Source organism: Oncorhynchus mykiss, chromosome 29, assembly GCF_057628025.1.
Source record: "Oncorhynchus mykiss isolate SJ-2025 chromosome 29, ASM5762802v1, whole genome shotgun sequence".
In the NCBI taxonomy this organism is placed as follows: domain Eukaryota; kingdom Metazoa; phylum Chordata; class Actinopteri; order Salmoniformes; family Salmonidae; genus Oncorhynchus; species Oncorhynchus mykiss.
This window is the reverse complement of record NC_143050.1, coordinates 1,673,920-1,687,203: the sequence shown is the minus strand read 5'-3', so window position 1 is coordinate 1,687,203 and position 13,284 is coordinate 1,673,920. Positions and strand designations below refer to the sequence as shown.

Below are 13,284 nucleotides of genomic sequence, written 5' to 3'. Positions count from 1 at the left end.
ACTAGGGCCAAGATTCCTGCCATCCAGGACCTGTGTACTAGGCGGTGTCAGAGGAAGGCCCATAAAATTGTCAGAGACTCCAGTCACCCAAATCATAGACCGTTCTCTCTGCTACCACAAGGCAAGTGGTACCGGAGCGCCAAGTCTAGGTCCAAGAGGCTTCTAAACAGCTTCTACCCCCAAGCCATAAGACTGCTGAACAGCGTCTACCCTCAAGCCATAAGACTGCTGAACAGCGTCTACCCCCAAGCCATAAGACTGCTGAACAGCTTCTACCCCCAAGCCATAAGACTGCTGAACAGCGTCTACCCCCAAGCCATAAGACTGCTGAACAGCTTCTACCCCAAGCCATAAGACTGCTGAACAGCTTCTACCCTCAAGCCATAAGACTGCTGAACAGCTTCTACCCCCAAGCCATAAGACTGCTGAACAGCTTCTACCCTCAAGCCATAAGACTGCTGAACAGCTTCTACCCCCAAGCCATAAGACTGCTGAACAGCTTCTACCCCCAAGCCATAAGACTGCTGAACAGCTTCTACCCCCAAGCCATAAGACTGCTGAACAGCGTCTACCCCCAAGCCATAAGACTGCTGAACAGCTTCTACCCCCAAGCCATAAGACTGCTGAACAGCTTCTACCCCCAAGCCATAAGACTGCTGAACAGCTTCTACCCCCAAGCCATAAGACTGCTGAACAGCTTCTACCCCCAAGCCATAAGACTGCTGAACAGCTTCTACCCCCAAGCCATCAGACTGCTGAACAGCTTCTACCCCCAAGCCATAAGACTGCTGAACATCCAATCAAATGGTTCACCGGACTGTTACATTGACCCCCCCCCCCTCCATTTTGTTTTGTACACTGCTGCTACTTGCTGTTATCTATGCATAGTCACTTTACCCCTACAAATTACCTCAAGTAACCTGTATCTTGCACATTGACTCAGTACCGGTACCTCCGGTATGTAGCCTCCACATTGACTCAGTACCGGTACCTCCGGTATGTAGCCTCCACATTGACTCAGTACTGGTACCTCCTGTATGTAGCCTCCACATTGACTCAGTACCGGTACCTCCGGTATGTAGCCTCCACATTGACTCAGTACTGGTACCTCCTGTATGTAGCCTCCACATTGACTCAGTACCGGTACCTCCTGTATGTAGCCTCCGCATTGACTCAGTACCGGTACCACATTGACTCAGTACCGGTACCACATTGACTCAGTACTGGTACCTCCTGTATGTAGCCTCCACATTGACTCAGTACCGGTACCTCCGGTATGTAGCCTCCACATTGACTCAGTACTGGTACCTCCTGTATGTAGCCTCCACATTGACTCAGTACTGGTACCTCCTGTATGTAGCCTCCACATTGACTCAGTACCGGTACCTCCGGTATGTAGCCTCCACATTGACTCAGTACTGGTACCTCCTGTATGTAGCCTCCACATTGACTCAGTACCGGTACCTCCTGTATGTAGCCTCCGCATTGACTCAGTACCGGTACCACATTGACTCAGTACCAATGCAATGCAGTTTTAAGAAAATAAAGTTAAGGGCTTGTAAGTAAGCATTTACTACACCTGTTTGTATTCAGCATTTCACAGTACAGTCTACACCTGTTTGTATTCAGCATTTCACAGTACAGTCTACACCTGTTTGTATTCAGCATTTCACAGTAAAGTCTACAACTGTTGTATTCAGCATTTCACAGTAAAGTCTACACCTGTTGTATTAAGCATTTCACAGTAAGGAAAATAAAATTAAGAGCTTAAGGGCTTGTAAGTAACATTTCACAGTCTACACCTGTTGTATTTGGCGCATGTGACAAATAACATTTGATTTTGATTTGACCAAATCGATGGTCGAACATCTCATTCCAAAATCATGGGGATTAATATGGAGTTGGTCCCTCCTTTGCTGCTATAACAGCCTCCACTCTTCTGGGAAGACTTTCCACTCGATGTTGGAACATTGCTGCTGTAACAGCCTCCACTCTTCTGGGAAGGCTTTCCACTAGATGTAGGAACATTGCTGCTATAACAGCCTCCACTCTTCTGGGAAGGCTTTCCACTAGATGTTGGAACATTGCTGCTATAACAGCCTCCACTCTTCTGGGAAGGCTTTCCACTAGATGTTGGAACATTGTTAATATAACAGCATCCTCTCTTCTAGGAAGGCTTTCCACTAGATGTAGGAACATTGCTGCTATAACAGCCTCCACTCTTCTGGGAAGGCTTTCCACTAGATGTTGGAACATTGCTGCTGGGACTTGCTTCCATTCAGCCACAAGAGCATTAGTGAGGTCGGGCACTGATGTTGGGCGATTAGGCCTGGCTTGCAGTCGGCGTTCCAATTCATCCCAAAGGTGTTCGATGGGGTTGAGGTCAGGGCTCTGTGCAGGCCAGTCAAGATCTTCCACACCGACCTCGTCATACCATTTCTGTATGGACCTCGCTTTGTGCACGGGGGAATTGTCATGCTAAAACAGGAAAGGGCCTTCCCAAACTGTTGCCACAAAGTAGTAAGCACAGAATCGTCTAGAATGTCATTGTATGCTGTAGCATTGCCAAACAGCCCCAGACCATTCTTCCTCCTCCACCAAACTTTACAGTTGTCACTATGCATTGGGGCAGGTAGCGTTCTCCTGGCATTCACCAAACCCAGATTCGTCCATCGGACTGTCAAATGGTGAGGCGTGATGCTTCACTCCAGAGAGCTCTTTTCTACTGCTTCAGAGTCCAATGTCGGCGAGCTTCACACCTCTCCTGCCAACGCTTGGCACTGTGCATGCTGATCTTAGGCTTGTGTGCGGCTGCTCGACCATGGAAACCCATTTCACGAAGACTCCCGATGAACAGTTCTTGTGCTGACGTTGCTTCCAGAGGCAGTTTGGAACCCGGTAGTGAGTTTTGCAACTGAGGACAGACAATTTTTACTCACTACGCACTTCAGCACTCGGCTGTCCCGTTCTGTGAGCTTGTGTGGCCTACCACTTCGTGGCTGAGCCGTTGTTACTCCTAGACATTTCCAATAACAGCACTTACAGTTGACCAGGGGGGCAGCTCTAGCGGGGCAGAAATTTGACTAACTGACTTGTTGGAAAGGTGGCATCCTGTGAAAGTCACTAAATTATATACACCTGTCTGCAACGGGTGTGGCACGAATCCACTAAGTTGAAGGGTGTCCATATACTTTTGGCCATGTCTGTCCTAATGAAACAATAACACTAAAGGTAGACTCTCTAATAATGTTTATTAATTATTAATTAATTCAGGAGTTACATTAGTTTTACATTACATTATTTTAATACTTTCGTAAGGCACTGTAAATGAACACTCAGTGGTGTAAGAACCAGTGTTACTAAGCAGAGGTGAGTGTGATTTGTGTCATTTGTACTCTGGGTAGAGTAAAACACTGACTCAAAACCACGCCCATCATTATCATATTTCCCAGCATGCTCTATGGCAGGTTCCTTTTTTTCAGAAATCTTTATTTCAATATCTGTGTTGATTGGGTGATTTTTGCAAAGATAATTAGCATACAATTTTTGTCTATTCTAATCTAATCTGTGGTTCGCTGGATTTACTGAGATGGTTGTTCCAGTTTAAATGGTTCCAATAGCCGACAAGGTAAAACATCTGATGTGCACTTCACCCTAATGTCCTCCAGGGGCGCTGTACTTACTACGGCTCTTTAAAACAACACCTTTCACGTTGTGTGTATAAGACATGTATTTTTCCAAGGCTGGATGTAAGCCACGCAGCATGTTGTATTCTGTAGCTCAGTTGGTAGCTCGTGGCTCTTACAACTCTAAGATAGTGGGTTTTAATTCCCAATACCACCCTTGTGTAAAATACATGTTTGACTGTAAGTGTCTTTGGATGGAAACATCAGATGAGGCAATACAGAATAAGACTTGGTTAAGGACACCGATCTGTCATTTGGTTGAACAATCCCTTTAATTGGACCAGAACAACCTAACCTTAAAACGTTACAAAAATAATGCATATACATTAATGTATCGAGTTTAAATTATTTGATTGGTTTAAAACACAGTTTGCATTCAAATTCAAGGCCAAATGCTTTACATCCAGTGAGGAAATTGCACAATTATAATGAAATGTAAAGTTTAAAATTCGAATTCCAATTATGTTTTTATTTTCAATTCCAGATAGTGTAAATTCTAACTCAATTCCAATTCAGACAGTGTAAATTCTAACTCAATTCCAATTCAGACAGTGTGAATTCGAACTCAATTCCAAATCAGACAGTGTGAATTCCAATTACATTTTTAGAAGATTGCTGCAATTCCAAGTAAATTATCCACTTCCTGCTTGAATTACAGAATTGAATTTGGAATTTGAAAGACATCTCTCTCCTTTCTTTCTTTCTTTCTTTCTCTCTTTCTCTTTCTCTCTCTTTCTCTCTCGTCTTCTCTCTCTTTCTCTCTCTCTTTCTCTCTCTTAGTAGAGACTGAACATTTAACCCTAATTACTGTCTGGGTAGTAGAGACTGAGCTAACCCAGTCCAGTCCTTGGACAGTCCCTGAGCTAACTCAGTCCAGTCCTTGGGCTGTCCCTGAGCTAACCCAGTCCAGTCCTTGGGCTGTCCCTGAGCTAACTCAGTCCAGTCCTTGGACTGTCCCTGAGCTAACCCAGTCCAGTCCTTGGGCTGTCCCTGAGCTAACCCAGTCCAGTCCTTGGGCAGTCCCTGAGCTAACTCAGTCCAGTCCTTGGACTGTCCCTGAGCTAACCCAGTCCAGTCCTTGGGCTGTCCCTGAGCTAACTCAGTCCAGTCCTTGGACTGTCCCTGAGCTAACCCAGTCCAGTCCTTGGACTGTCCCTGAGCTAACCCAGTCCAGTCCTTGGACTGTCCCTGCCCTGAGCTAACCCAGTCCAGTCCTTGGACTGTCCCTGCCCTGAGCTAACCCAGTCCAGTCCTTGGACTGTCCCTGCACTGAGCTAACCCAGTCCAGTCCTTGGACTGTCCCTGAGCTAACCCAGTCCAGTCAAATCAAAAAAAAATTGTCACATACACATGGTTAGCAGATGTTAATGCGAGTGTAGCGAAATGCTTGTGCTTCTAGTTCCGACAATGCAGTAATAACCAACGAGTAATCTAACTAACAATTCCAAAACTACTACCTTATACACACAAGTGTAAAGGGATAAAGAATATGTACATAAAGATATATGAATGAGTGATGGTACAGAACGGCATAGGCAAGATACAGTAGATGGTATTGAGTACAGTATATACAGTCCTTGGGCTGTCCCTGCTCTGAGCTAACCCAGTCCAGTCCTTGGACTGTCCCTGAGCTAACCCAGTCCAGTCCTTGGACTGTCCCTGCCCTGAGCTAACCCAGTCCAGTCCTTGGACTGTCCCTGAGCTAACCCAGTCCAGTCCTTGGACTGTCCCTGAGCTAACCCAGTCCAGTCCTTGGACTGTCCCTGCCCTGAGCTAACCCAGTCCAGTCCTTGGACTGTCCCTGCACTGAGCTAACCCAGTCCAGTCCTTGGACTGTCCCTGCTCTGAGCTAACCCAGTCCAGTCCTTGGACTGTCCCTGCCCTGAGCTAACCCAGTCCAGTCCTTGGACTGTCCCTGCCCTGAGCTAACCCAGTCCAGTCCTTGGACTGTCCCTGCCCTGAGCTAACCCAGTCCAGTCCTTGGACTGTCCCTGCCCTGAGCTAACCCAGTCCAGTCCTTGGACTGTCCCTGCACTGAGCTAACCCAGTCCAGTCCTTGGACTGTCCCTGCTCTGAGCTAACCCAGTCCAGTCCTTGGACTGTCCCTGCCCTGAGCTAACCCAGTCCAGTCCTTGGACTGTCCCTGCCCTGAGCTAACCCAGTCCAGTCCTTGGACTGTCCCTGCCCTGAGCTAACCCAGTCCAGTCCTTGGACTGTCCCTGCCCTGAGCTAACCCAGTCCAGTCCTTGGACTGTCCCTGCCCTGAGCTAACCCAGTCCAGCTAACTGAATATTAAACAACTGCTGTGTATTATTAACATGGACAAGTTATTCATTACACTGTCTAATAACTCTCTCTGCTTATTCTTCTGTACTCCCCACACCTTCCCTCCTCCCTCCTCCACACCTTCCCTCCTCCCTCTCTCCCTTCCTCCCTCCTCCCTCCTCCTCCACACCATCCCTCCTCCCTCCTCCTCTACACCTTCCCTCCTCCCTCCTCCTCTACACCTTCCCTCCTCCCTCCTCCACACCTTCCCTCCTCCTCCACACCTTCCCTCCTCCCTCCCTCCTCCACACCTTCCTTCCTCCACCCCTTCCCTCCTCCTCCACCCCTTCCCTCCTCCTCCACACCTTCCCTCCCTCCTCCACACCTTCCCTTCCTCCTCCACCCCTTCCCTCCTCCCTCCTCCTCCACACTTTCCCTTCCTCCTCCACCTCTTCCCTCCCTCCTCCACCCCTTCCCTCCCTCCCTCACTCCTCCACACCTTCCCCCCTCCCTCCCTCCTCCTCCACCCCTTCCCTCCTCCCTCCTTCCTCCTCCTCCCTCAATTCCTCCCTCCCTCCTTCTCCCTTCCCTCCCACCTCCCTCCCTCCTCCACACCTCCCATCTCTCCTCCTCCATCCCTCCCATCTCCCCTGCTCCATCCTTCCCTCCCTCTCCTCTCTCTCTCTACCCCTCCTTCACCCCTCCCCCTCCTCCCTCTGCCCTCCGCTCCAATCTCCTCCTCCATCCTCCCCCCTCCCCTCTCCTCCTCCCTATACAGTCAGTCTGTACTCCTCTATCTTCGGCATTCTGCAGCTACTGTGTCTGATGACGACTCCTGTGATTGGTCAGATTATGGACTGGAAGATGAAGGACTGTGAAGATGGAGAGGAGGAGAAGGAACCAGCCAGCAAGTAAGACACTGTCATCTATACCCTAACCCCTACACCCCTACACACTAGTCCATAGCCCCGAGCCCCTACCTCCCTACGGCTAGCCCCCAGCAAATAAACACTAACTCGAGGCCCCTCTACTCAAGCCTCTACACCCTAGCCAAGTCAAGTCACTAGCAAGTAGCCCTTACCTTCTATAGTTACGGGTTAGCTCCTAGGAGTTAGGGGCTAGGGGTTAGTTCCTAGGGGCTAGGGGTTAGTTCCTAGTGGTTAGTTCGTAGGGGTTAGTTCCTAGGGGCTAGGGATTAGTTCCTAGGGGTTCGTTCCTAGTGGTTAGTGCCTAGAGGTTAGTGCCAAGGGGTTAGTGCCAAGGGGTTAGTGCCAAGGGGTTAGTGCCAAGGGGTTAGTGCCAAGGGGTTAGTGCCTAGGGGTTAGTTCCTAGGGGCTAGGGCTTAGTTCCTAGGGGTTAGTTCCTAGGGGCTAGGGGTTAGTTCCTAGAGGCTAGGGGTTAGTTCCTAGAGGCTAGGGGTTAGTTGCTAGGGGCTAGGGGTTAGTTCCTAGGGGTTATGTGCTTCGGGGTTAAGGGTTGATTTGCACAGACTTTGCTGATAACTACTTTGTTTAAGTAAAATGTACTGACTATGACTGAGATATGTGGTTGTCCCACCTGGCCATCTGAAGATGAATGTACTGACTATGACTGGTCCACCTAGCTATCTGGAGATGAATGTCCTGACTATGACTGGTCCACCTAGCTATCTGGAGATGAATGTACTGACTATGACTGGTCCACCTAGCTATCTGGAGATGAATGTCCTGACTATGACTGGTCCACCTAGCTATCTGGAGATGAATGTACTGACTATGACTGGTCCACCTAGCTATCTGGAGATGAATGTACTGACTATGACTGGTCCACCTAGCTATCTGGAGATGAATGTCCTGACTATGACTGGTCCACCTAGCTATCAGGAGATGAATGTCCTGACTATGACTGGTCCACCTAGCTATCTGGAGATGAATGCACTAATGGAAGTTGATCTGGATAAGAGATCTGCTAAATGTTGGGAATAGGTTCTGACTTCCTCTAGTTTCCCCTCTCATCCCCTCCACCTCCACTCTTATGTCCCCTCTCATATCCCCTCCCTCTCCCCCCCAGGGATCAGCCCAAGCGCAGAGACAGACAGATCCAGAAGGTGACCAATGCCATGCGAGCATTCATCCTGACCAACGTCCTATTGGTGGGATTTGGCATCACCTGCCTGGTGCCCAACCTCCCTCTGCAGGTGAGTGCTCCGTCCAACTGTCACTCAAACTACGCCCCGCCTCCTCACCACCTTTTGGCCAATGAGCAGCAGTTTTCCAGGACCAGTGTCAGTGACAGCTGATATAGGAATGAGAAAAGAGCAGTGCTCTGTCTCCTCCTATAGGCCTTACAGTGGAACTACAGCTAGACATGGCCTGTTCTCCCTGTAGTGGGCAGTATCAGCTTCTAGACAATACATCCCAGGGCTCTCGAACCCTGTTCCTGGAGATCTACTCTCCTGTAGGTTTTAACTCCAACCCTGTTCCTGGAGATCTACTCTCCTGTAGGTTTTAACTCCAAACCTGTTCCTGGAGATCTACTCTCCTGTAGGTTTTTAACTCCAACCCTGTTCCTGGAGATCTACTCTCCTGTAGGTTTTAACTCCAACCGTGTTCCTGGAGAGAAACCCTCCTGTAGGTTTTAACTCCAACCCTGTTCCTGGAGAGAATACCCTCCTGTAGGTTTTCATTCCAACCCTGTTCCTGGAGAGATACCCTCCGCCTATCTTCCGCTTAGCGGTATTGGCTGGAGCAGAATAAGTGGATGGGTGTCAAATACATGATGGTTTCTATGGTTTCCATGTATTTGATGCCATTCCATTCGCTCCTTTCCAGCCATTATTATGAGCCGTCCTCCCCTCAGTAGCCTCCACTGACAGGTGGGTAGCTCTCCAGAAACAGGGTGGGAGAGCCCTGTCCTACACCCTAGTCCCTACGCCCTAGTCCCTATACCCTACACCCTAGCCCTATACCCTAGCCCCTATACCCTAGCCCCTACACCGTAGCCGTTACACCCTAGCCCCTACACCCTAGCCCCTATACCCCAGCCCCTATACCCCAGCCCCTATACCCTAGCCCCTATAACCTAGCCCCTATACCCTAGCCCCTATAACCTAGCCCCTATAACCTAGCCCCTATAACCTAGCCCCTACACCCTAGCCCCTATACCCTAGCCCCTACACTCTAGCCCCTACACTCTAGTCCCTACACCCTAGCACCTACACCCTAGCACCTACACCCTAGCCCCTACACCCTAGCCCCTACACCCTAGCCCCTACACCATAGCCGCTATACCCTAGCCCCTACACCGTAGCCGTTACACCCTAGCCCCTACACCCTAGCCCCTACACCCAATACCCTAGCCCCTACACCCTATACCCTATACTCTAGCCCCTACACCCTAGCCCCTACACCCTAGCCCCTACACCCTATACTCTAGCCCCTACACCCTAGCCCCTACACCCTAGCCCCTACACCCTAGCCCCTATACCCTAGCCCCTACACCCTACACCCTAGCCCCTACACCCTATACCCTATACTCTAGCCCCTAGCCCCTACACCCTATACTCTAGCCCCTACACCCTAGCCCCTACACCCTAGCTCCTACACCCTAGCCCCTACTCCCTGGACACCCCTGTATCGATTTTGGGTACCAGACTGACTGTCGTCTGATTTATTCCTTCTCTCCTCAGATTTTGTCATTTGTCCTCCACACTGTTGTGAGAGGGTTCATCCACTCTGCTACTGGAGGTCTCTATGCTGCTGTGTGAGTACTTCTATAATCCACTCTGTTACCGGAGGTCTCTATGCTGCTGTGTGAGTACTTCTATAATCCACTCTGTTACCGGAGGTCTCTATGCTGCTGTGTGAGTACTTCTATAATCCACTCTGTTACCGGAGGTCTCTATGCTGCTGTGTGAGTACTTCTATAATGTCACACTGTGTGTGTGTGTGTGTGTGTGTGTGTGTGTGTGTGTGTGTGTGTGTGTGTGTGTGTGTGTTGATGTTGTTTTCTGTATCTCTCTAGGTACCCGTCGTCTCAGTTTGGCAGTCTGACGGGGATGCAGTCTCTGGTGTCTGCTCTGTTTGCTCTGTTCCAGCAGCCGCTCTTCATGGCCATGATGGGCCCTCTGAAGGGAGACCCACTCTGGGTGAATGTAGGCCTGTTGGGGGTCAGTATGCTGGGCTTCCTGCTGCCTCTGTACCTGGTGTGTTTCAGACGCACGCTGCACCGCCGGATACAGGACAGAGACCAGGACTCCAAGATATACCTCAAGATCCACGGGTCTGGCAAACCTGAAGGCCTCCTCTAGAGGAAGGAGTATGAGGGGGAGGAGAGAGGGAGGAGAGAGGAGAGAGGGGGGAGGAGAGAGGAGAGGGGAAAGACAGAGACCAGGACTCCAAGATATACCTCAAGATCCACGCGTCTGGCAAACCTGAAGGCCTCTTCTAGAGGGGAGAGAGAGACGGGAGAGAGGGAGGGGAGAGAGGGGAGAGGGGGAGAGAGATGGGAGGAGAGAGAGGAGAGGGGGAGGAGAGGTAGGGGAGAGAGAGGGAGGAGAGAGAGGGGGAGGAGAGAAGGAGGAGAGAGGGGAGAGGGGGAGGCGACGTAGGGGGAGGCGAGGTAAGGGGAGGAGAGGGAGGAGAGAGGGAGGAGAGGTAGGGGGAGGAGAGGTAGGGGAGGAGAGGGAGGAGAGGTAGGGGGAGGAGAGGGAGGAGAGGTAGGGGGAGTAGAGGTAGGGGGAGGAGAGGTAGAGGGAGGAGAGAGCGGGAGAGGTAGGGGGAGGAGAGAGGGGGAGGAGAGGTAAGGGAGAGAGAGGGGGGGAGAGAGAGGGGGAGGAGAGGTAGGGGGAGAGAGAGGTAGAGAGGCAGAGGGTGAGTGGAGGAGAGGGAGAGAGGGGGAGAGAGAGGGAGAGGGGGAGAGAGGGGGAGGAGAGGGAGGGAGAGGGAGAGAGGGGGAGGATAGAGGTAGGGGGAAGAGAGGGAGGAGAGGTAGAGGGAGGAGAGAGGGGGAGAGGTAAGGGGAGGAGAGGGAGGAGAGGGAAGAGAGGTAGGGGGAGGAGAGGGAGGGGGAGGAGAGGGAGGTAGGGGGAGGAGAGGGAGGAAAGATAGGCGAGAGGGAGGGAGAGAGAGGTAGAGAGGGAGAGGGGGGAGAGGGAGAGAGGAGAGGGAGAGAGGGAGAGGAGAGAGGGGGAGAGAGAGGGAGAGAAAGAGAGAGAGGAGAGAGAGGAAGGAGTAAGAGAGGGAGAGGGGGGAGGAGAGGGAGAGGTGGGGAGTAGAGGGAGAGGGGGGAAGAGAGGGATCTTCCCTAACCTCTAGTAGCCAATCACAGCATTTCTCCTTTCAATACATTTCCTGGCTTTCCAGAAATCCTGGTTGGATGATTCCTGCTTCTCTTCTTCTGATTTATTGAAAGTTTCCGGAATGTAGTTTTGTTGTACTAGTTACAAGACGATTTAGAGCAGGGGTGTCAAAGTCAAATGGACGGAGGGCCAAATAAAAAAATCAGCTACAAGACGAGGGCCGGACTGTTCGAATGTTCATTGAAAAATTTTTAAATGACGCATATAGTCTAGTGAACCTAATTGAACCTACTGAAAACCTAACAAATATATTACAATATGATCAGATAAATAAAGCAATATTTTCTTATGGCTCTGTCAGTAATCTTTAATTTTCAACAGACACAAAAGACAAATTTCCTTTATATAAATATCCCCATAACATGAACATTAAATGAAAGAAACCGGTATTCAAGGCACCATCAGTAGACTATATTTTCTATTTTAGCAAAAGTGGGCTAAATTTACTTCAAAGAAAAAACAATAATAGCAATTTTCTATCATCCACTCAACTGAAATATTTTTAAAATATAATTGGATTGAAATACAAAAAAATAAAGTGCAAAAATCTATTAATCAAAAACAACACTTTGTTTAAGGAGAAGTAACATGCAGTGAAAACAAATATTAAATTTTAACTTTTAAACTTGAACTGAGTAAAAACTCTAAATATGTGATTGCACAGTAATGTTCACTTGTTTGAGGTTGAGGGTGATACTTGGTGGTGTCCCATCTTTTCCACAAGTTCATCAATGTTCGGGGTAAGGCTCTGAGCTGAAGAAATCCTCAGAATTGAGTGGAGGTGTTCAGCAGTAAGTCGACTTCTGTGTGATGTTTTGTTCAGGTTCATCAAAGAAAACAGTTGTTCACACAGGTATGTGCTGCCAAACATAGACAACGTTTGAGCAGCCTGGATGCGCAGCTGGGGCATTGTGCCGGGGAGGAAACGGGCGAACTCCGCAGCACCCACTGCCGCATATTTTGCCCTCAGTGCATCATTGCATTGGAGGTCAATCAACTCCATTTGGAGGTTTGGTGGTGAGCTTTCCACGTCAACAGCAAATGGGTTACCGAGCAGTTTATAGCAGTTCCAACCTGCTTTTTTGTGCTTCAAAGTCAGCAAATCGGCGTCGAAAGTCAGCGGCAAGCATACCTATTTTATCAGCCAACTGTGTGCTCGGGAACGCACTGGTAGAGAGCTTCTCTTTCATGGTCTGGCAGCTGGGAAAGTGGCTCAAATTTTCTTTCCGCATCTGCGTCTCCCACAGAGTCAGTTTGGTTTTAAATGCCTTCACTGTACTGTACATATCAGAGATGACACGATCCCGACCCTGCAGCTGCAAGTTTATTGCATTCAGATGACTCGTAATGTCACACAGAAAAGCCATTTCACACAGAAACATTTCGTCTCGGAGTTGTGTTGTGTCTTTCCCTTTGCTGTCCAAGAACAGACAAATCTCCTCACGAAGCTCGAAACATCTTTGAAGCACCTTTCCCTGGCTTAGCCATCGCACCTCTGTGTGATAAGGCAAATCACCATGCTCCGTTTCTAACTCCGTCAGAAATGCCTTGAACTGGCGGTGATTCAAACCTTTGGCTCTGATAAAGTTAACTGTGCGCGTGATGATGCTCATTACATGCTCCATTTTCAAGGCTTTACCGCACAACGCTTCCTGGTGTATGATACAATGATAAGCTGTCAGCTCACCTGTCGCGTTTTCCTCTTGCATCTTTTCCCGTATCTTCGCCACCAGTCCGCTCCTGTGTCCACACATCGCAGGTGCTCCGTCGGTTGTCAAACCCACGAGTTTTTCCCAAGGCAGCTCCATCTCATTTACACATCTTGACACCTCTTCATACAAATCATGCCCCGTAGTTGTGCCATGCATAGGACGTAAAGCCAAAAACTCCTCTGTCACGCTTAGGTTGGAGTCCACTCCGCGGATGAAAATTGACAACTGGGCAATGTCAGAAATGTCGGTGCTCTCATCCACAGCCAAGGAATATGCAATAAAA

At 49.5% G+C, this 13,284-nt stretch overlaps 1 protein-coding gene across 2 annotated transcripts in view; it reads left to right on the top strand.

The window, feature by feature from the left end:
• The window catches only part of LOC110517633 (large neutral amino acids transporter small subunit 4), a 38,464-nt gene extending 27,018 nt beyond the window's left edge, over nucleotides 1-11,446 (top strand). For both annotated transcript variants that reach the window (XM_036968219.2, XM_090226309.1), the window contains 4 exons: nucleotides 6,730-6,862; nucleotides 8,001-8,127; nucleotides 9,619-9,692; nucleotides 9,954-11,446. In XM_036968219.2, coding sequence (XP_036824114.2) covers nucleotides 6,730-6,862; nucleotides 8,001-8,127; nucleotides 9,619-9,692; nucleotides 9,954-10,239 — 620 coding nt within the window. In that variant the 3' untranslated portion in view covers nucleotides 10,240-11,446. The remainder of the gene's footprint in view (nucleotides 1-6,729; nucleotides 6,863-8,000; nucleotides 8,128-9,618; nucleotides 9,693-9,953) is intronic.
• Nucleotides 11,447-13,284: the final 1,838 nt, after the last annotated feature.